Source organism: Euwallacea fornicatus, chromosome 31, assembly GCF_040115645.1.
Source record: "Euwallacea fornicatus isolate EFF26 chromosome 31, ASM4011564v1, whole genome shotgun sequence".
NCBI classification, from domain to species: domain Eukaryota; kingdom Metazoa; phylum Arthropoda; class Insecta; order Coleoptera; family Curculionidae; genus Euwallacea; species Euwallacea fornicatus.
In genome coordinates, this window is record NC_089571.1 from 2294827 (window position 1) to 2318130 (window position 23304).

General features: G+C 36.6%; 2 protein-coding genes across 8 annotated transcripts in view; both read right to left on the bottom strand.

The window, feature by feature from the left end:
• Positions 1-4665, bottom strand: part of LOC136348120 (uncharacterized) — a 32647-nt gene extending 27982 nt beyond the window's left edge. Inside the window, exon 1 of one of the 2 annotated variants that reach the window (XM_066298722.1) lies at positions 4281-4665. In XM_066298722.1, the coding sequence (XP_066154819.1) occupies positions 4281-4417 (137 nt within the window). In that variant the 5' untranslated portion in view covers positions 4418-4665. Of the gene's footprint in view, positions 1-570; positions 845-4280 lie in introns of those variants that run through there. The other variant, XM_066298723.1, reaches the window with a different exon arrangement.
• A 4404-nt stretch (positions 4666-9069) lies between these two features.
• LOC136348108 (uncharacterized protein CG45076-like) overlaps positions 9070-23304 on the bottom strand; it is a 97142-nt gene continuing 82907 nt past the window's right edge. For 5 of the 6 annotated variants that reach the window (XM_066298692.1, XM_066298693.1, XM_066298688.1 and 2 more), the window contains 3 exons: positions 10379-10613; positions 10090-10288; positions 9070-10031 (listed from right to left, as the gene is read on the bottom strand). In XM_066298692.1, the coding sequence (XP_066154789.1) occupies positions 9213-10031; positions 10090-10288; positions 10379-10613 (1253 nt within the window). In that variant the 3' untranslated portion in view covers positions 9070-9212. The remainder of the gene's footprint in view (positions 10032-10089; positions 10289-10378; positions 10614-23304) is intronic. The other variant, XM_066298689.1, reaches the window with a different exon arrangement.

Here is a 23304-nt window from a genome sequence, read left to right on the forward strand (position 1 = left end):
TACGAATGAACTTATTTATCTCAAATTTGGCATTCGAGGCGGGAGCCCCAACAGTAATTTTTCTTTTTGACTTCGTCTCTCTATCCTCTCCGATCTGCATGTTTACTCTGTTTATGCCTTTATATGTTAGGATTGCATTCTGTATAAGTTTTTTTGTACGTTTTACAAAGGCCTCCTGAATGAACGCATTCCAACTATTGATGTGCAGTTTGACAGGTGCATGTCCCGAATTGCGGTAAACGGGACTTTTAACGTTGATACTAAATTTCAGACACGTGGGCACATCTACAGAGACATTACTGATAAATTCATCCTTCCTACCCACGTCAGCCCCTCAGGCAGAACGTACTTAAAACTTATTATATGGAAGAGTATACGGGTGTGACAACTCGCCAATACAAATATCAACGTTCACATTGAGTTTCGCAACAATATTTCTATATTCCCTTCTACCGCAACAAACTGAGGAAATTAAAGGCTTTTCTGGAAGACCTATAGAGCGACACATACGATTTTCAAAATCGTACAAAAAAAATGTCGAACCTTAAGCATGTCGAAGGATTCTCTTACCTTAAGGATGGCACCCTGTTTTCAGGACCCAAAACCCCGTTTTCAATCGAGCGCATCGTGTCGTTTCTGGAAGAGTTAACCTTCGGGTAACCTTAACCTTTATCTTGCGCACACTTCGCGATTCCACTGCAGCTGAAAATAACCGAGAGAACTAACCTGACCGAATACTATAACATGAATACTATAACTATGTTATAGTACGCCGGTTTGAATGCGATTGGCGTTGGTTCGGGCGGCTGGCTGCATGTTAGTCGGCGGTCGGGTCGGTCCCTCGCCACCCACTCTCACTAAGTAAAAATTCAAGAATACATTGACGTCATACGGGAATCGGTAGAGCGTGGTGATTAGGGGGACATTATTGAGGGGAATCGATGAATTAGTGTGTTTCCTCAGTGCTAGAGAATGGGCTTTTTTCGGTACTCCTTCATGCGTCGCGGCCTCTGGTCGTTTAATTTTGCATTGGGTTCTGGTGCCCTAGTTTTGGGCTAATTGAAGTTGATGGTTTTTTTCCCAGGGAGGCCGTCAGTTATGTCTGTTATGGGTAATAAAGTTAATTCTGGTAACTTTCGAGGTCATAAATTTGTAAAACGTCGTCGAGAATTTATGAAACAGTGATACCTTCAAAGCTTGGTTCATTTATAAGTTCCAGGTCAAATACCATTAATACTAAATCTGTCACTCCAATTGTTCTGAGTATCTGAAGGAATAATAATTATTACTGGTCACGACGGGTGTCGAAAGGAAATTATGCACTTTCAGGGAGAATGTAACAAGTTCTGGGCCGGGGCTTCCCTGGACGGATCTGTGTCAAACTTAAAGACATTTTCAAAATATACACTGAGGAACAATATATTTTTCCTTTATTTACTTTGCACCGAAAAATTAACGCGCATTTTCGTTCTTATAACTTTGGAGTATAGATTTTACACTTACTAACGAAGTACGACCACGATTTCCAATTAACCTAACTTAACAGCATCAGTAAGGTATAACTAAATGAATACACGGTGTACCAAAAAATTCCGTGATTTTTATTCCTTCATTTGTATAAACAAATGAATATTTAATGGCGCGTATGGCCCCCTCGTGCTCTGATTACTGCTACTCCCCTACTCGACATGCTTGGAATTAAGTTTCTGATGTCAATTTGATTAATTTGATCCCATATTCCTATGATCATCAGTGACAGTTCATTTAAATCCCTAAGGGGAATCTGCAAAGCTCTAACTCGTCGACTGATGTTGTTCCATAAATATTCGATGGGGTTCAGATCAGGGCTATCAGTTGACCAAGGCAGCTTTTGAATTTCGACATTTTGGAGGTAATTTTGTACTACACGTGTCACGTATGAACATGCATTGTCGTGCATTATAAAAACTCCTCGTCGATAAATGGGACATGCGACATTACATGGAGGTTCTGAAATGTTTATTGCATATCAGTGGGTTGTCAAACCACCAGCACGTTTCAGACTAATGCCTCTGTATATCACAACAGCCCCACCTCCATACCTCACAGTTCCTACAATGTTGTACTGGGCGTATCGGTGTCCAGGACGTCCTCCTACGACGATCTTTACTAAAGAGGCAAATTGGAGACTCATCCGATAGGGCGAATTGAAGATGCCATCTTCGATGTTTTACCCTCAATTAGGGGCCGTTTGCAGCATTATAGGGTGTAACATTCTTTTTTACCAACCTTCTTTCCACTGTATCTCGTTTGATACGAAAGTCACGGACGACAAGAGACTCCTGCTGCATCACAGTGCTTGCAATCAGTCGATTTCGTGAAGCTATCGATCGCAAAAATCTATCTTCATTATTCGTTGTCAACTTGTCGTCCTTGTCTAGATCTTCTTTGATTGCTACCAATCTCCCGAAATCGTCCAAGTTCTCTGGAGATCATCAATTGTCCCACTCCAAATCGTAGTGCTATTTAAACTTGTGGCAAGTTTACTTTTGCAATTGCCACAGTAGCTGCACATATTTGAAGCGAAGGAATTCTCCTCTCGTAGACATTTGGGGTCATTTTCTTTGGGAACAAAATTTTAAGTTCACAAAATGCCCTAAAAAACACAGTCCAAGCGAAATTAAATGAGATATACAGCCTTTAGGGGAAAATTGCTAAAATAGCAATTTTCAACATTTTGTAAACAACTTGTTTCAGGTATATTTATAAGATTTTAAATAAACACATAAAAAAAGATGAAAAAACTTTAAGAGTCATAAAAAATACTTTCAAAGCAGTGGCGCGCCTTATAAATATTTTCGTTTGTTAAATTTAATAACTATCCGCCAATTTTGCGGTGCAATGCATTTTATTTTTATGTTTTCAAATCTCTCTTCAATGCCGGATTTTGCAGATAAGCTTCTTCTTTCATCTCAAAAGAAACCGATTCAACCAAAAAGAAAAAAAGAAAACATAATAAAAGATGCGCAATAACAGAGATAGGATTTCAAAAATAATTTAATTAGCAACAAGCCCCAGGGCCCTTCTTCGAATTGTGGTGACAGCTGCTTTAACGCGGTAGAAAGACCTTCGACACGACATATTCCGTTGGTGTACACCATGTCGTTAATATGCCCTTATAATAAAAAATCGAGAAATGTTAGATCGGGTTAGTGAGGAGGCCATGGGATCGGATCCCGACGATCAATCTCGTAGTTTCCAAAGGCACTATTCAAATGCCGGCAAACTGAACGATGAAAGTGAGAGAGTGCGTCATATGGTAAAAACCACATTTGTCGACGAACATCTAGAGGTATTGCTGGCGAATGATTTTGCAAAAAACATGTTTATGGAGAATTCATGGTTACGTTGAACAGAATGTGTACGGATTCCTCGAAACCGTTTACAAAACTCCAAACGTGTATTGGGATATTTTTCGAGCCCCGGTAGAAGAATCTTTGAAATTACGGTTATTAGAATTGAATCTTGCAAGTTTCCAGAGCGCCAAAGGAAGCATTTACGCGAAAATTTTCAAAGTGGAGGAAGTACCCAACTTTAATCACTTATCTAATGTTAAGCCTCGATATTTTTAGAATTCAAAGAATAACTGTACTAACAATACAGATTAGATTAATCGCTTCGATGAGTCTGGGCGGAGTTGCCTCGTCTCTTTTAGTTTCCGAGATAAGCAGCAACATTTATGTTGATTTAGGCGAATTGTTGGAATATTCCAGAGAACAACTGCTTATTTTTATTACTTCTTATTATTACTTACTAACGCGATGTCGCGAATTTAATGATAAATGTGAATGAAAGAAATACTTTGCACTGCAACTATTCCTGAATACGCACATACAATGTTTCTTGCTTTTCGTCAACAACATCTAACAAAGGTATAGTCGACTGCCAAAATAAATATAGATAATTACTCCGAATATAATCCCATTCAAGTTGTATAATTTGAAGATTCGAGGTCCGAAATGCCTCGTGATAGTAATTAATCACTGCGGATTCTACGGATCAGTCCGAACTAAGGGCGGGAAGCAACTTAAAAAAAGTCTAACTTACTTCATTCACTTTTAGCTTAACTGAAACAGCGTGGGGTGGTTGCAATCAGCCCTGTTAACGCCATCGCAACTTTCAGACAATAAAAAATTACCCTTCAGTGCCGTGGAGGGGCTTTTGCCATTTGGCAAAAACGCCGTTGCACGAGGGTCGATCCTCCTGATTGCGGCCGATACGAATCTTCTTCAACTACTTACCGTGGTATTCCAAATGGAAAACTACGACTTCCAACGCCACGAAGCTGTCCTCCAACTTGCATAGCTTCAAAACACTGTATTAGCTCTTTCACTGAACAGTCGGTGCATTCACTATAGATATCAGACCTTCTCACCATTATTCGGCGGATAATGTTTCTATCATCACCAAGATATTTAAAATTCAATTATATATATGTACGTATATATATATATATATGTATATATATATTTTTTTTTAACGTAGAGGTGGAAGTCTCACGTTGAAATTTAGAACGGCGGTCCAAATTCTAGTGAACATGGTACTTTTCAAGCTCTTTATGAGATATTTACGATTTGCTCTTAATGGGTGTGCGTTTAGAGGTTTGAGCAAGTGAAACGGCTGGCAATGAGCGTTTTGCTTTATATTCCCGTAAGTTTTGCATCGTCAATGATCAAAGTCCGACGTACAGGAATTGGGCGAAACATAAACAAATACTGAAGCAGGTTTAATTAGATTATCCCTTTATATTGCGAGGATTTGAAATTTTATCTGAAATTGCTTAGTGATTATCACTTGAGTGCTCTTTTATGGCATAACTTGTGACGGATTTGAGGAGATTTTACGTAAATCGTCCGGTGTCTTTATTCGAGATGCTAAAAATATTTTATTTGCCGTGTAAACACTCCTTAAGTTATTTGACGTACGAATATATAAGAGTGGATTAGATGATATGGTTTTTTCGGTATTTGAACTGAGTTCAATTCGTTTATCTCTACTCAGAGTAACCGCAACTAAGTGTGTTTACATGTGAATTATGATTGTGAAAGTAGGAATTTCGAAAAGTATTTTAATACCTACATATCCTGTTTCAGGGCTAATTAAATAATAACTTTCAATGACGCAAATGAATATGGATTAGAGAGATTCGATAAACTTTTGCCTCAATATTTATGCCAAAGATTAAGTTTATCCCTTACACACACGCCTACGATGCGTCAATATCAATATTTCAAATTGCTTATAACTCCGAAGATTGAAATTTATTCAAAAATATTCAAAAACCGTTTCGGCAATGTGGCAAGACGACCAGTTTAATAATAGTGGTTGCAAGTTTCCACATGCACCCCTCCGGGAGGCGGACGTAGATACGTACAATTTAATTAATTTATTATTAGTTTGATTAGTCGCGTTGATCTAATACGAGTGTTGCTTTAAAAACGATTTGCAAAAATAGTGTATCGATCGAATGGCAAGTCGATAATCACCTGCAATTAAGCGAACAACCGTTTGCATCGTTAATTGGGCGGCTCTCCGCTGCATTTCGCCTTACACACAGGAGAGTGGCTAGATCGGCATTATCCAGGAAAATGGACTGGTCGCAGGGGAGCGATAGAGTGGCCGCCGCAATCACAGGATTTAATACCGCTGGATTTTTTACCGAGGCCACATCAAATTAGTGGTTTGCAAAACTAATCCGGCGAACTTCCGAGATTTACGGCATTCAATTGCCGAAGCATGTCAGCGCATTACAGCTGCAACATTTGAAAAAGTGAGGGAAGATGTTGGGCTCCTACTACTTCCTCGTTTAGAAAAAAAAAGCGATGAGCATTTTTAATGGCTTTTGTGAATATTTTCCCGCATGATCTTTCTGCGTTAAATCTGCTTCTCGAAAACTTAATTTTTTTTATGAAACTGGTTTTTTACACGCAGTCTACAGAGGCCTTTAAAGTGAGTTATCACAAGACGGGTATCATAATTTAAAACTTTAGAGTTGGGGTAGCTACCCTCCTGAGGAGTACGCGTGGAAACTTGCAGTCGCAGTTAAACTGGTTTGTTCTTCATTCTGTCCAAAGCGATTTTGGAATCTTCTAAAAATATTTTAACCTTTGGAGGTATAGGCAACTGAAAGTTTTGCAATTGACACTCTGTATGGGAATTTGAAATATCCATACACTCTAGGGTAGTTTTGATCCTATAGTACAGACTGAATTAGTTAGGATTTTCCCTAATGAATGTGAAGAGCTCGAAAAATATAAGAAATTTGCATGAACTTATGTGCGAAAGTGGGCCCCTTCGACGCTGTTCCCCTCTAAGGAATGGGGCGTGAAGGTGCACCTCAATTACTTTTTAAATTTGAAAAGGGGACATTAACAGAAATTTTCAACAGGATTTACTCACATAGTGACATATTGCAACATTCGGATTCTCCAATTACAATTACTAATTTTCTGTAATTTCCAGTATTTCGTAGCCCCCTAAAAATGTTCTATAATTTTAGTCAACAATTATGCATTTTATAACAAATGCAAGAGATGAAAACAACCCCAAACAATAGAAGATTTTAAAAATAATAAAAATTCGAATAAAAAATAAAAAAAGCCGTGGAAAAATCAAAAATCTTAAACGGTAAAGGGGGTTAAATGCTACATAAGTTTAAAGGGTTTTTCACCCTCGAAATTTCGGTACTTCATTTGTTAGATTTAACAGTTGCGTCATCAGGTTAAGTGTCTTTGATAATCCTAAATTCATTTTTCCAATTCGTGTTTCTATAGGGCTGAAATTGAGACTTTTCTATTTAAACATGTCTTACGATTAGGTAATTGCTGTAATAAATTCATTTACTAACCTGTTGATATATTGTTTATCTTAACGACTATGAAAATAAAATATTCATTAATCACCGAAGCAAATGTTTATCAATCTAATAAATTTTGTCGATGCTCAAAAAGAAACATGTAAAAAAAACATGAATTCTTTTTATTGCTTATTTTCGTTTGTAATGGAATGCCGTTTCGATAAATTTTGATATTATTTTACATGGAAAATATTATTTACTTATATACCTGGGCACTGGTAGACGTATGGACCTTAGCATTCAAATCAATTAAAATTTATCGCGATAATTCTTGTGTCAAATTTTTTATTATTTTTTGGAAAATAATGGAGAACATTTCGAGCATCTAATAAGCTGAAAAGAAGTAAAAATAGGAATTTTAACTTCGAATGTTTTTTTTTAAATACCAATAATAAGTAAAATTATTTGCTTTATAACTGTAAACGGCTATGAAAAAGTTTATTATAGCAATTCCCTCGTCGTCAGACATGTTTGAATGAAAAATCTCAGTTTCAACACTGTCAAAAACACTAATAGGAAAAACGAGGTAGTAAAATTTAGAGAATGAAAAGCCCTTAAAAATCCCCCCCCCCCCTTAAAATGATGTGTCACTTAACCTCTTTTACCATTTAAAATATTTAAGAGAGTGGCTCTTCAGGATAGAGGGTTGAGAGAGAGGCAGTAATTTCTACATAAAAGTTGTTCACCCTCGATAACGAAATCGACGCTTTCCGGTGATTTAAAAAAAAAATGCATTTTGTTTCGAGATAGTGGACGTGAAAAGTTTTTAAATCGACACTCTGTGTAGGTAACACATAGGAAGATCATGTGTCTGTATGCAATTTCGATAAACATGTTATGCACTTAGTGCTGCATAAACCCAAAATCATTCCTGTTAAATTGATATTAATATTTTCCCTCGAATTTTGAACCAGCATGGTTTTCGTCGAATTTAAAACCCATAAATTATCGGATGTTTTGCTTCTTCTTGGATTAAAGTTCTTGACTCAAATAAAGGTTTCAAAAATTTCAAGTTTTTTTTTTTTTTTCTTTTTTTTTTTTGTAAAATTCACGTGATTTCACGCCCAACTTATTGGCGCTGAATAGGCGAGGGACTAGGCAGTTAATGTTAATTTATATCCTGAAAATTTCACGTGTACGATGAACTTTAGTGACATAAATTATTGAAAATAAAAGTGTACAAAGTCTAGGAAATAAGTATTGACCGTGATGTCATTTTGGTCGAAAAACATGTATACTGTAATTTTTAACAATAAAGGTATTTTGCTGGTATTTCTGATATTTATTAAAATTTCGGAGTATGTTCATAAAATATTCATTGCGGGCGTTCGGTTTTTTACGACGTAAATATGGTTAGTCCCAGTGGTGTACGTATGGCGGCGGTCTTAGGCATGGCTCATGGGTATTATTTAGAAATTAAGCGAGACATCATTTAAATAGGCATAAATTAAATTCGGTTCTATTTATATCATTTAAAAGTAAATAACGGATTTACTGCTTTCCTTTGTTGCAAATCGTTGTTTAAATTACTATAATATTCAGTAGCGGTTGAAGCAAATGGCTGGACTAGTGCTTAATATCTGCTTAGCCATTTAGCCATAATTTTGATATTGTAACCGAATTATGACCGTCAAGTGCCAATAGATTCACAATAAAACATGATCAAAACAATAGATTTTCACCTATGGACGACAAGATTTATCCTTCCAGAAATTTCAGTTTTTTCGAATTCGCAAGTTTCATGGTGGTAATAGAGCCACTTTTGTGAATTTATGATTTTTGTTGAATTGTTGCGCATTTTTGAGAAAAGTTCGTAAATAAATTAAATTATTTAGTGGGTGCATTATTTGCAACCTCACGATGGCTGAAATCGTCGTAAATCTATTAAACACGTGAACTAACCTAACTACGCATCGATCATGTAGATATAAATTTAGATGGGGAAGACGATTTACCAAGAGACATTTTTAGAAACTAAAAACATGAGCATTCTCGTCCAGAAAAAATGACCGTTTTAAAGTATTTACTAAAAATTCGAAACTGGAATTACTCGGTATATTTCCTTTTCCATCAACTTTAGTTGATTTTCATGAGCTTTAAACACATTTTTGTATATAATTAAATTTTATTAATTTTGGCGGTCCTCATGCTATCAACTAACTGTAAACCCAAAAAACACAACAAGACCTTTATTATTTCAACAAGGACATATACAGATTTAAAAAAAAATGCGTAATTATGTACACGAAAAAAAAAATGCAAAGAAATGCGCAAGAAAGAAAGCATCAAAAGAGTAATAAATAAATAAAAATTAAATTTAATCTTCGCCCTCGTCAGATTGTTCCCCGGGCACATCTTCTGCTATAGCCTTGTCATCTTCATCATCTCCATTGAAATCCGTTGGTGGAGGACCCAAGTCTGATTCTATCGCTTTAGCTTCTGCTTCTAGGGCATCAAGTTCAGCTTGAGCTCTTTCGAGTTCGGCCAACTCTTCTTCTTGCCGACGGAGTTCTTCTAGCTCAGCCTGTTTGGCTAGTTCCGCAGCGTTTTCTTCAGGCTCAGGTTCCGGATCTCCTTCAGCTTCTGGTTCCTCCTCACGAGCCGGAGGAGGTCCCAGGTCAGATTCCATAGCTTTAGCATCAGCTTCCAATGCATCAAGCTCAGCTTGTGCCCTCTCTAGTTCCTCCAACTCAGCTTGCTCTCTATCTAACTCTTCTTGCTCAGCAGCAAGCCTTGCAGCTTCTTCCTGTTCTTTCGCTAGTTTGGCTTCTTCGGCTTCCTGCTTTGCAGCCTCTTCAGCTTCAGCGAGTTCCTTTTCTTGCCTTTCCAGCTCAGCTAATTCTGCTTCTTCACGCCTCAGTTGTTCGAGTTCAGCTTCCTGACGCCTTTGTTCCTCCTCTTCGGCTTCTCGTTTGGCTTGTTCGGCCAGTTCCGCTTCTTGTCTCGCTAATTCGGCAAGCTCTTCAGCTTGTCGTGCGAGCTCCGCTTCGCGTTCTTCCTCGGCTTGACGAGCTATTTCTTCGAGCCTCAGTTGGGCTTGAAGGGCCTCTTCGGCTTTGGCTTCTTCGATTTTACGTTGTTCTTCTAAACGAACACGTTCCGCCTCCTCTTCTTGACGTTTCTTTTCCGCTTCAGCCTACAATTTAAATTTTAACTGTGCTACCTAACGTGTCACAAGTGCAGAATGTTTTTACCTTCTTCTTGGCTTCTTCCTTTTTAGCAGCCTCCTTTTTCGCAGCTTCTTCTTTTCTCGCAGCTTCAGCTTGTTTTTCTAATTCTGCAGCTCTTTCGGCGGCAGCTTGAGCAGCTAGTTCTTCTTGTCTGGCCAGGTCAGCCTTCCTAGCAGCCTCTTTGGCCAACGCTTGTTGGCGAACTTGTTCTTCAGCTAGTGCCCTAAAAATTGCTTGTATTAGTTATGTTTCGACAATTAGCATATATAACTTTGAAAATCTGTCACGCGGTTAAATTCAACTCTAAATCTACCTTTCTTCAGCTAGTTTAGCAGCATCTTCCTTTTCCTTCTTAACCCTGACTGCTTCCTCTACCTCTTTGGAAGCAGATAGTCGCTCCTTCTTCTCTTCTTCGTGGATGAAGGCCAGTCTAGCTTCTCTAGCCTCCCTGAGCTTTCGCATTTCCTCCACTTGTTTAGCATCTTCCTCTGTGGTATTTTTCGAACCGAATTTTCTGGATGGTCGGGCTGGAGACAGAGGAACTACGGCTGTAGTAATGATTGCTTTAGATTATGTTTCACTGAATCCGGTTAGTGTTTTTGTCTTGATGAGTTAAAAGTACATAATTCAAGCCAAAACACACAAAACAATGCTACAGCACTAGGAAAAATGGGTTTCAGTGGCTAGTTACTTAATGTTTACAAATAGTCTAGAGGGGACATTTTGTACTAACTAAAAATGAACGTGGTCCAAACATATTATTAGCAAAAAATCCAGCAGCGAAAAAAATGCTAAATTTTCTAATAAAATTTTAGCTAAATGTCTTCTGTGTTGCCTAATTAGACGTTTTCTTCGAATAGCAGCTTTGGTTTTTTCTTTCTTCTGTGACCTTCACTGGAAGTTCTTCCGACGGTAGGAACCTAAATAAAAAATTAATTAAGCTAAAGAGTTTCCATTATGAATGAAAATTTTTGAAGATACGATAATGTTCCATTTATCTCTCACTATAAGTCATATTTTTTAATACACATTCACTGAATGAAACCAAGATGATTGCTTCAAATACGGTCAACACATTTTAAATCTCCTACAAAAAATCCGTTAAAACATATTTTTAACTTTTAAAGAATTTTTCGTGCAATATAAACGCTGTGCAAAACCCAGACACACGAAATTTCCATGGACGGAGAGGACTGAAAAGGAAAAAATTGGATCTCTTTAACTCAATAATTTATTTGCATTCAAAGTCTGCCCAGATATTCAACTTCAAAAGAATAAATTTAACTAAATGATGACGATTTGGTGTAAAATCGTCATCACTTATTGCCGCCCCTCTAGTAGTAATCGTGACGAAAGCAGTGTCCGATTTGCATGAATCCAAAATTATTTTTTGTATTTTCGAATGATTATTTATTGTATTTTTTTCACTATTGTATGCACGAGACATGTTAGCATAATATGAAATAAAATAAAATGTAAATGTTTGGCAACTTAATAGGATATTCGAAGACGAAGTAGTAAATTTTATTTAACACGGTTGCCAAGTCAACTTTGTAGAATATTCCCGTCAGTTCCTGCGGCTTTAACTTAGATTTTTTGAGAATATAAACTCATGAGGCTCTCATTCTTAATTTCAAAACACAAATTTTATGTTAGAGAACTGTTGACGTTTATAGGACGACAAGGAACATGATTCAATTATCGAAATGTGTCCCAATGAGATAGAAGAATGAGCGAGACAAAACCTAGATCTTCAGTAAAAGCTGGGGTCTGAGACGTGTAAGTAAAGTTCTGGCGAGGGGAGGCACGAAACCACATCCGTGACCAGAAAATTTTCCAGCTATGTATCATCAATGTTGGTGATGATATCACGAAGTATACCGAAAGTAAAGATGTGAAGATCAGTCGGGTAAAGCAACGTAACATCACAGGAGAACTAGAAGCATTCTATGGCACACCCCAGAGGGGGAAAAATCTATAGAAATATGCCATAAATGGATTGATCCAGAAGTTCTAAGGCTCATATCTAGTGATGCGGATCATTGACTGTGGATCACCGTGAATGAAGGACATAAATAAATCTGCAGATATTTGAATCATCATGAAAATATCATCGACTAAGCTCGGCTGAAAAAATTTTCCTACGGCTTTCTAAAGATAGATCAATGGGAGTATCTTATATCGAATTCGATACGAAAAACAACGGAGCGTCAGTTAATCGATAATTATGCATCAGTTATTTAGCCACTGAATGCGGAAAAGTGATGCGCACAATGATCGTATTTGACTGATTGACACGATACGTAGCCAAGCACACGTGCGATATACAGGGTGTTAACTAAGTACGCGGCCAAACTTCAAGGGGCGACTCTTGGAGGCATTTTAAGACGAAAAGTTTACATAAACACAGACACGGTAATGCTTCGTTTTCGAGATACACAGAATCGAACTTTAAAAAAAAAGTTTTTTCGTGAAAATCTTTTGCTGATTTTGTTGAAATTCGACAATTGTATCTGTGGCTATTATTACTATTTATATTCCATTGACTTTTATAAAAATTTTACAAAATTTTTTGTATTAAACGCACGGCCGCCCAGATCACCGGGCTTAAATGCCTTGGATTTTTTCCATTGGGCGCATGTAAACGAAATGTAAATATTTCGTTCATAAAACTCCAGTGAACATTGGAGAAGAATTAATCCAACGGATACGGGATTCATGTAATCAGATAAAGTGTGCGACAGGAATATTCAACGTTTTCGGCAATCGATGTTTAGACGAGCTAATGCTCGCATTGAAGTTGAGAGAGGGCACTTTCAGCAACTATTGCAACTTTCGTGCTACATATTGTTAAACTTTGTTTATTAAAAGAAAAGTCGTACCATTTGATTAAGTGTAGTTTTAATTAAACATTTTTCTTGTTTAATTTTTCTTAAATTTTCGGTGTTACCCGCACGTAAGTCACTAGCAAAAGGAGATAAATTCCTTTGTATTACAGTAAAAACTGGTTATTTAAGAGTAAAAAAAAAGTTTGACACCCTGTAGTGCTACTCCCGCACAAATTTGTGTACCGAAGCTACTTTACGCTATTCCAAGATGTGTTTATAATGATAATATCATGTACTATACATAAAAATGGTGGCTGTTAACTTTAAGGTGTTTTCTAGATTTATCTTGCGTAAAGTAAATGGCTGAAAGCCTTTCCGAAAATAAAATGTTTGGAACCGGTAGTAGTTGTCGAGGCCTTACACTAATGCGAAAGGGAAACTGCGGTCCAAAAACGAAAACTAAAGAACATTAGGGTTAATTACATCTTTTCTACCGGCTAAAATTAAAATTTTCTGCCTTACTTTAAGCGACTAACTGCTCTCAGCCTCGCAATAAATAATTATGATATAAGACCTTAAGGCCTCTTACGCCCCGCGCAGAAACAAACCAAACGACCCGTCCATCGATGAGCTCAAGACTCGATTTCCGTCGTTCCTGAGTTTTAACAAAAATTAGCAGGGATCCCACGTGTCTCTCGGACATTTAACTTGCAGCCTGCCAACATTCGGATTGTATCGATCAAAAGCCAACTTGGACTCCCTTTTTGAGACCCGGGACTCACAGTTGAGGTGGTATGGAGAGGGTACTTTTCTATCCAAAGATCGACTCTCGCAACCACGTATTTGGTTCCTCTTGCAGCAAATGATAATTTCAGTTCGAACGAGCTTTCTAACAATTAAAGCATTTACGAAAACACTAAAAGGCCAACGACCGTTTATGATAACAATATCTACTTGCAAATAATGCGTCATGGAAGGTTCCGTTCTCAGATTGTCTGTGACAATAACAAAGTTGGAAATTGGATATTCCACGGGAAAAACTCTTTATAAACCGTGAAATCGTCTAGTACCGTTAAAACGTGATTATAAACTGGATAGAACTTACATGTAAGTGGGCACAATTACATAAATTTTCTTGAATGAAAATTGATGAAATTTAATGACGATTTTATAGCTGAACCGTTGTAACGACAGGAAAAGTAGAAATGTTGGATGCTCAACGAGGAAATTCGAAATTTATTTAAATACAGGACTCGCACACCTGGTAGAGAGTCAAGTAGAAACGGACATCATCAATGGTGGTCACTTGTTAATACTGAGAAGGCTAAGATATTACCCATGAAGGAATGTATGCCCTAAACAGGTGCAAAAACTGAAAGCACTAATGATTTTCTGGACAAAAATAATGAATTATAGTGAGTGATTTCGTAGCTATAGTTTTAATACATCCTATATGTTCTGGATAGCAGCTGAACAGGAACCAAGACAAGCAATGATTCGTCGTAAAAGAAATATCTGAAAATAAGGGGTCAAATCGGTAATACCAAGAAAGTTATAAAAGTAGCTGCTTTCTTGTTATAAAAGTTGATACTTTCAATTTACCTGCCAGTTACAAAAGTTGGTGCTTTTTTATTGCAAAAGTTCATAGTGTCTATTTTGGCTCAAACTCTATGGTTAAATTTGTATTTCCCAACGTAGAACTCAAAAATCGAGCAGAAGATATGTATTAAAAAACTGAGAACACCCGCCATTTTTCGGACAAACTCAGCTGAAAACGACGGGTCAGTCACAGGGTGTTTGTTAATAAAAAACCTGGATGTTCTGGCTGCTCATTGGAAATTGGCACTCTACAAAAGGTGGCCGATTTAAAACGAAACAGACGAGTTCGTGTCGAGGATTTTTTTTCCTTTAAACTATGAGACACATCAATTCTATTTTTAAGAGGGAGAAGTATTGCGATAAAGAAGAATTCACTTCCTAAAGCGTCTTGGAGATTATCAAAAAAAAATGTCCTGCGCACGAACTTGTTCGTTTCGTTTTCAGCGGGCCACCCTGTATATCAGTCTTATTAAGTGGGTCGAAGTTAAAAACCTCTCACCAATTTCAAAAATTTTCACTTTTTTTTTTTTTTTTTTCGAGTTATTGTCCAAGTTCAGAATTCTTAATACGCAACTATGTAACAAAAGAGGAGATTACTTAACAGTGTCTTGTATCCGCTGAAATGAAAATTGAACTATTAGCTGCGTTTACCCTTGGAATATCTCATCAGACGTTGGACCCAGCCGAGCCATAGTTTAAAACCGAATCTTCAGCACAACGTTATGGAATGCTAAATAACTGAACAGAGGGATGACGACAATAATCTTTTAATTGTCAATTAATATGCAATATGCCCGCATGTCGGGGTTGAAGCCTTGTTCAGCCATTCCATTATCATCGACATATTTATTCCTCGAAATATTCCAGATTAAACGATTTGTTGATTTTAGTCGCATAAATTCATATAAACATTGTTTGAAACTAAATACAAGTACGTGTAGTAACTACAGAGATTTGAAACCAAATTATTTTGTTGTTATCAATCGATCGTGATTATGACGTCACGAATATTGATCAGTGTTAAGTTGTAGAGATAACATTTCAATTGCATTTTTGTGACGTAAATGTTTAGGTAAACAACAGCCGTAGTTCATACAGGGGATAGCTATGTGACCGCTGATAGTCTTGAAAGATTAATGAAGATAAGAATGGGGAAAGCGAGAAGAGGAGAAAAGAAGCAGTAAAAGTTTTAATTGGAACGGGGAGATGACGTAAATGTAATGCTGGAATTTTGATACTGGAAAATTGCTGACTTCCAACTGGAGATTGCAAAATTTGATACTTCTCAAATTCGTCGTTTTACATTACGCCGTATATGTAGGAAACATCCTGTACTTTCTCACACATACACTAAGAGGTCACTCCTCGGGTCAAAAACAAGGTTTTTTTTTATCAACACATATCTCGGATCTCTTCATCTATGAAATATAGAGTATCGAGGATTTAAAAAAAAATGTTTTTTTTTATTATTTTTGAAAAAACATTTCCCCCAAATTGAATTAAAATATTGTGATATGTTTTTATGCCGTTTTTCATTTCATGATTTATTTATGATAAACGATAGAGTTTAAATACAGGGTGGGCTAATGAAAACGAAACGATTTTCTTACTTATGGCTTGCGGAAAAAATCGCTAGGACCCATCGATTTCTCTTCCTGGGGAGAAATCTTCTGCGGATAATTTCAACGTTGCCACTTCAAAACCCCTTGGGGCAGCAAGGTGCACCCTTTAAATCTTAAATGGGATTGGGGTTCAAGTGATACCTCATTTTAAAGGTCTTTGCATTCTCTTTTCGATGCTTTCGAGTTCTCTGAATTTCACGTAGCAGGTTTCGACAAAACACATTTTCAATGTTAAACGAGCCAACATCGGAGAAGTACTGACGCTTTTTCTATTGTTAACATAAACTTCTTCAATGATCATTTTTGCGAGAAAACGTAATACTTTCTGAGCACAAGTTCAGGTTTTTAATAGAAGTAGCTTTACATAGGTGGACGATTCAAAATTTTTACACTCAGCATTTACCTGCAATTTTACCTATATACAGGGTGAGTCGGGAGGATAAAAAAAAACAAACGAAAATCGGATAACAACATTTGAGTTTTTTTACATTTATTTTTCATGTACAATACGCTCCTGAAGTTTGGCACGATCCTCCCGACTCACCCTGTATATACTGTTGATTTCCAACTTACCCAGTGATCAAAATACTAAAAGCCGCACAGACAAAATCATGTGGGTTATTTAATGTAGACAAATGGAATTTACATAACTCATTACACCTACTTCCAAAGAGAAGTAAAAAAATTGCTGCATTTATTTTGGTCAGAAGTATGGAATTCCATGGCAGAAGTAACTGCTGAAACTTGATTTGTAAAATTTTAAACAAAACGCCGATAAATGATAATAATTTTTACAGTTTAATGTGTAAAATGAACCCTTTTTTTAAACAAACCAAAGTAGATTGTTAATGTACTTCATTAAGCGATAAAAAGACTGACACTTAACGCTCCTTTGCTTCAAGTTGGTTAAAGTGTGATTGGAAAAAACACAATAAGCAGTTGTTACGTAAGAATCGTATTAACTACAGAGATGACAAAGGCATTGTTGTCCTTTATTGACCGGTTTTTTATAAATGCGTCTTGTCACAAACCACCACGTTAAACTTAGAGCACTGGGAAGCGTTAAAAAGGGAATCCGATGCCCTTTAAAATGAACTACCACTTGATCCCCAGTCTTATCGAAAATTCAAGGGATGCATCTTACCCCCTCCTCTCCGGGGTTGGAAGTGGCAGAGTTAAAAATAAGCGCAAAAATTTTCCTCCCTGAAACGTTAATCGACGGATCAGTGATTTTACACATGAGGAATCTGCCTTGTTTTCATTGGTCCACTCTACAATGTGAATTCATCCCAGGAGTTTCAAAACGTACCCGCAGGGCAGATTTCCCAAAATTTTGCAAAAAAATATTAAGATTCGACGAATTTTCGCAATTTCCATAATTATTCCGAACAGTAGATAATTCAACATGCTTTTCCTTGATTTTTCTATTGTACATCGTTTTCCTTCCGAGATAGAACATTTTTTTCGCACTTTCGCGCATACTGAATAGGACACGTAAAATTCAAATGAATGAAATTAATGCATTGAAACATACAAAAATGGCCACCACTCATTGGGGTACATAAATCTAATGTACTTCTACGTGATTGGCGAACTCTTCAAGACACCGGGGCTGTTTTTTGAACACTTCGTATTTCGAAGATGAAGCGATTTGCCACATATAAGATTTTTGTCGTATATCAGCCTAAATAATGTCCCCTTATGTATAACTGTATTATTATTTTATACATGTAAGAAACAACCCTTACGCTACCACCTTATGGTGATTTCTTGATGTGACGAAAATATTGTCCCGCTGAATTACATCTACGTAGGGTCATTCGTCCTGTGCCTCGAATTGGGACTCTATTTATTGTTTACGTAAACTTGAACATCGAATGGACATTTCGATATAATGTTTATGCACCTGTGCACGTCCTGGAATTGTAACAGAGATTTTCATTTTCATTTACTGTTTTAGACGAACTCAACTAACATTTGGCTGCTTTTATATTTAATTGTCCGAAACGCATAACCACGTATCTGGTAATTGGAGTGTGGACAACTGGCTGCGTGTAAATGAATTAAACGTAGGTGTTGTGAAATGTATGCCGAGCAAGCTTCGAGCTCAATTCTGAAAAATGTCTTACAGACTTAATGGTGACTTATTTAGAACACCAAGAAGAAGGCGAATTTCGACAACACAATCCTCAATCGTCCCCCGCGATTAAACTGAAAATCGATTCTGAGAAAACATGACTAATCACAATAATAAATCTTATTTCTTACCGGGGACAAATTCTGAATCTCTAAGAGAAATGTCGCTGTGCTCAATTCTCAGCTTAATTAAAAATATTAACAATCGTCATTAACCGTTTTTGTCTTAAAAATATTAACAATAATTCTGTTTGGTCACCTACAATAACAGAACGTTTACATTTACTCCTTCCAGAGACATTGAAATCCAGCATTTTTCTTAAAATAATCATGTTTACCTCAATAGCGCTAGATTTAGCATTTCGCAAATATTATTTGTTCGGGCAAACTGCAACCTTTACGTCAATATGTTCACAATTCTTATGGAAAGAAAAGAAATGCCATTCATCTTCGTTATTGCTCTGAGCCAGGGAAAAAATTCTATACTCAATATTGCTCGAATTTGTTGAGACTTAAATGCATTTATTTGAGAGTTAAATAGACATAAACTAATGGCCAAATGTAACAGGTACCTTCAACTCAAAAACTCTGAAATCGATTAATGGGGGACGACAGAAAAATTGCCGTTTGCAAAAAATGTCTTGCAAACGTTCAGTCTGATTAGTGGAAAAAGTCACTAGAGAATTTGGTATTAGGAGCAAAATTTGCTCAGAATCAATTTAAAAAAAAACTCCTGTATATAAGATTTTTTGTTTTACGCGCCTCCTTGAATAATTAAAAAAAAAAAAAAATTGGGGGGTTCCATTTAAAAAAAAAAAAAAAATTGGTACTACCACACTTTTATGACAGACCCTGTACATTTGAAAATAATTTAAAAATACGTGCCTTTTATTCCCCAAAAATTTTACTAAGACAAATTTCCTTCCAAAACTTATATTTACTGAGGTATCGCACTTTGACGCACTAATGAGCAACCCTGTATAATGTTAGTAATAAAACTAAAACTAGCAGTAACGAATATACACAACGTCTGCAAAAGGTCTTTACAACGCTTTCCCACAGATTCTCTAGATAAAAGCAAGGCAATTTAGCCTTATTTATTATAATCCGAAAGTTGATAATAACAGCGCTAGAGGGCGTGAAAATTGAAATTTAAAAATCAATTTTTGATCATATTTTCTATACTGTGCAACATAAAAACCTGAAAGTTGCTGCAGGAGAGTTTTTCAAGAGGCTGAATTCATATCTACTGGAAAATTGCACTTATCCGAGGGAGGGCGCCACTTACAACAGCCCACAGCAACAATTTGATCCATTCAAATATTTTGCCCCCCGGTATAAACAATTTTTGAACACAGTACTGTATATGGTCATCGTTTCTTAGTAAAAAAAGATGTACCTAGTTGATGTTGCTAGGAAAAACCGTTTACGAGAATAATGCGTTTAAGCGATGGCGCAACACGAATATTGTATTTGCGAATCGGTAATAAGATGACGAAGTTTAATAAGAAAAGAAGACAATAACAATTTTAATGTCAAATTAACGGTTGGTATGTTGGTGCAGCTTTATGGGGGAAAACCCCTATGAATGAAACGCTCGTTAACGTAATCACTGCCAAAGAGTCCGTTAATCTATCTGCCAGTTATATCACGAATGCAGTGTTAATGCCATAGACATCGTTAGATTTGCTGTTTTTTAATTCCTTTATGAACTAAGCGAGTTCTCCAGGAAGTACCTACGCCCTCAGACTTCACCTGGAAAGTAAAAGATTCTTTTTTTCTGAAATTTCAGTCAAAAGAATGTATTAAAAATTATTTGAATTATCCGGAAGTGTTAGTCGAAACTGATTCCTCGTGCAAAAAATTATTCAGCAAATATTCAGTTTTCTATAATTAAATTTTCAAATTTATTTGCGTATTTTTTTGCTTTTTGAGAGAGCCCGAAGAAGAACGTATGGCCTTTTCCATATCAGGTCCATCCAAAGGTTGAAGTGGCAGCACGAGACGAAAACTCTCCTAAATTAATTTAGTAATTAGTTATTTTAACATTCACATTTTAATCAAAAAAATACTCCAAATACATCTGAGGCGCAAGAGTAGACCGCTTTTTTGTGACTCAGTAATTGCTTCATTTTAACTTCCTTAGCTTGCAGTTCCTGCAAAGTCACAAAGTATATGAGGAACATGTATAGAATCCGATAAGAAGATTATCTACCTCGCAGTAGCCCATTAATTTAATTATTTTAAAAGCAACCGGATCAAAGGGAAAAGGGTGTTTTCTGTTTCAAATATCAGTCATCTGCCTTCTCATCAACCTGGAATAGTTATTTTCCAAGGAAGCACGGAAAGTGCTACTTTCTCGCGCTGGAGTGCCGTTACAGGAGCGATGCGACTCAAAATTTGTGCCGTTATGGGAAAGAAACATACTTTCCTCAAGAATTGGAAACAATATCTTTAAAAAGAATGTTTAAGTGTATGTGGGAAAGTGGCTTTACTTCGCACATTCGCTAATTTAAAGTAGCATTTTGCCGCACTTTGATGTTTACTGAAACTTATAGGAGACGCTAAACTATGTGTACTACGTACGTATTAACCGTGTATACTACGTAACGAACGTGTGAGCGTAATGATTTTATTTAAAGATATGAGATATAATCTAACGATTATGCTTAATTAAACTCACAGAAGACAATATAGTTAGTTTACATGCCTTTGAAGAGAAAATGTATGAGGCAGAATAACGCAGATGGCCCGATGGCGATTCTGATGGTTTCATAACTCATGATGTCCAAATTTAGGACACAGACGGCTGCAACACTCATATTGTTCAAATTTGTCAATTTTTTCAGTTAAAATTTTTTTAACATTAACTTGTCATACATCGTTAAATTTAGAAAAATATTTTCTATAAAAAACGTAAAAAAACCACGTCGTTCCATTTGAAATTGTGAGTTGACACCTGAAGCGGAAAAAGTTGAGTTCAACAATGATCTTTAGCGTTATTTAATATTTTCGAAAATGTAATTTTATTTGATTTTCAGGCCATCAAAATCCGTTCATAGATAACTGAGTTCTACCTTCGCTCGTTTTTTTGAGACACCCTCTATGCTCTCATCGATGGATTTTTTTCCAACCTCAAAATCTACCGAATGCAGGACGGAAGGCGAAGTCGACGATGTCTAAATGCTAATTCGTCGATGCAGCATCTTCGCTTCCCTCAACCAATTTTCGCACCTCCTCAATCTGAAAATTCTAAATTTTCAATTTATTGTGAACGACTGTCCAGAGATATGGTCGTTCTGCTTGTGGAGAGGAGGAATTATTGTAGTCTACTTACCTTTTCTTTGCCCTAAACGTGTTTCTGACAGTGATATTGAACGGGGAGGTAAAGCAGTCTTTACTCAATCCGAAAAAGTCATCATTCAAAATGCTTATTAGCATCTTGAAGCTGATCTATGTTCATCTGGGTAATTTCCTTAAGCTGATGTTCTAACATTCCGTAAACGAGACTGGACATTCTAATTAAATGGAATTGGATCTGTCAGTGGGTCATCCGGCATGAGCGAGAACTTCAACTTTCATTATCTTTTTTTTGTGTTTTGTCTTCCTACATATTTTTATTCTGCTCTTCTTTGTCTGGCCTTTCGTTTTCACTTAAAATAAACACTGTCCAAAATTCCTCTCTTCTATGAACTGAGCCAACCTTCCTTTTGCCATGGAAATGAAATTATACTGTCAAAAGGAAAACGTTTCCATAAATTCCACTCCATTCATTTAGCAAAGGAGGCCTCAAGGATAGGCAGATATGCAAATTAAATTATTCCTTCTCTGATTGAAAAGGTAAACTTTGATGCGATGAAGGACCATCCTTCACCTGAACAGCAAGAATTTAATATCACGAAACCTTGGAAATTTCATTTAAAAGCTATAAGTGAACGATGGATTTACTTATAAAACGAAGGAATTTGGTCATGTCCGTCGAAATGCAAGAATCCATAAATCCAGAAATTTGTAAAAGGCGCGACATAAATATTTATTCTGGAATGGACGGGTTTTATTCGCATTCTTAGCATAGTTCCAAAGAAGCGCGTTGTTAGCACGCCACTGTTGGCTTAAATGAGCCGTAATTTTGCACTTTTGCGTTGCGTTAAATGGAAAATTCTCTAAGTTACGTAATACGTTGAAGTCGTTAGTCGCAGCTAACGTTTTTCAAACCTTTCTGCGGGCTTTTTCAAAAGGAGTGTCATCGAATCCTATTATTAAGAGAAAGTAGGCGTTTGCTTCATTAATATTTTTGAAAATTTGCCACAAGGCTGACAAGTTGTTATTAACAACTCCATTAATATTTACGACCTATTATATTTACATTGCAAATTGTAGTTTTCTTTTTATAGCTGGAGTTACGAAAGCCAATTAGAGGACCACTACTTTTTATGTGGTAATAGTATACTGTAGCCAACTGCGCATATTCGTCTTATTTAACTAGTGGATTTGTGATACTCAATTTAGAGCTCGTGAACGTGGTGTAGAGTGTACTTATGTATATTTCGGTCTAATCGCATGTGAATCGATAATATGCGAGATCGATTTTACATAAGTGCCGTGTGCTCTAATGGTGTGGTGCTGCAACATAATTTTTAGTTTTTAGATTTAAAATTGGATTAATGATTTATTCGCAGTTGTAAGTTTTCTCATATTACATTATGCTCTATTATGCCATTTTACGGATTTGTAATACATACAATGTTTCCAGGAGGTTCGTTTTTGTATAGTATGCTCCGTTTCGTTAGTACCGGGTAAAGAATAGAAATTCACATTTCTACTTCACTTCCATTCCCATTACAGCAAATTGCCGAATTAAAGACTTTTTTCAAATTCACTTTACTAAAATTCTGAATTTTTTTAACAGGTTTTCCCGCATTACTCGGTTCCGCGGTATAACTATAGCTAACCTGAACTAACCTGAACTAACGGTAGCAACCATCGCGTTTCCAATCGTTATGACTTTTAACAAAATATCCAGGAGAACCGCTATAAAATTTTGGGTACAATAA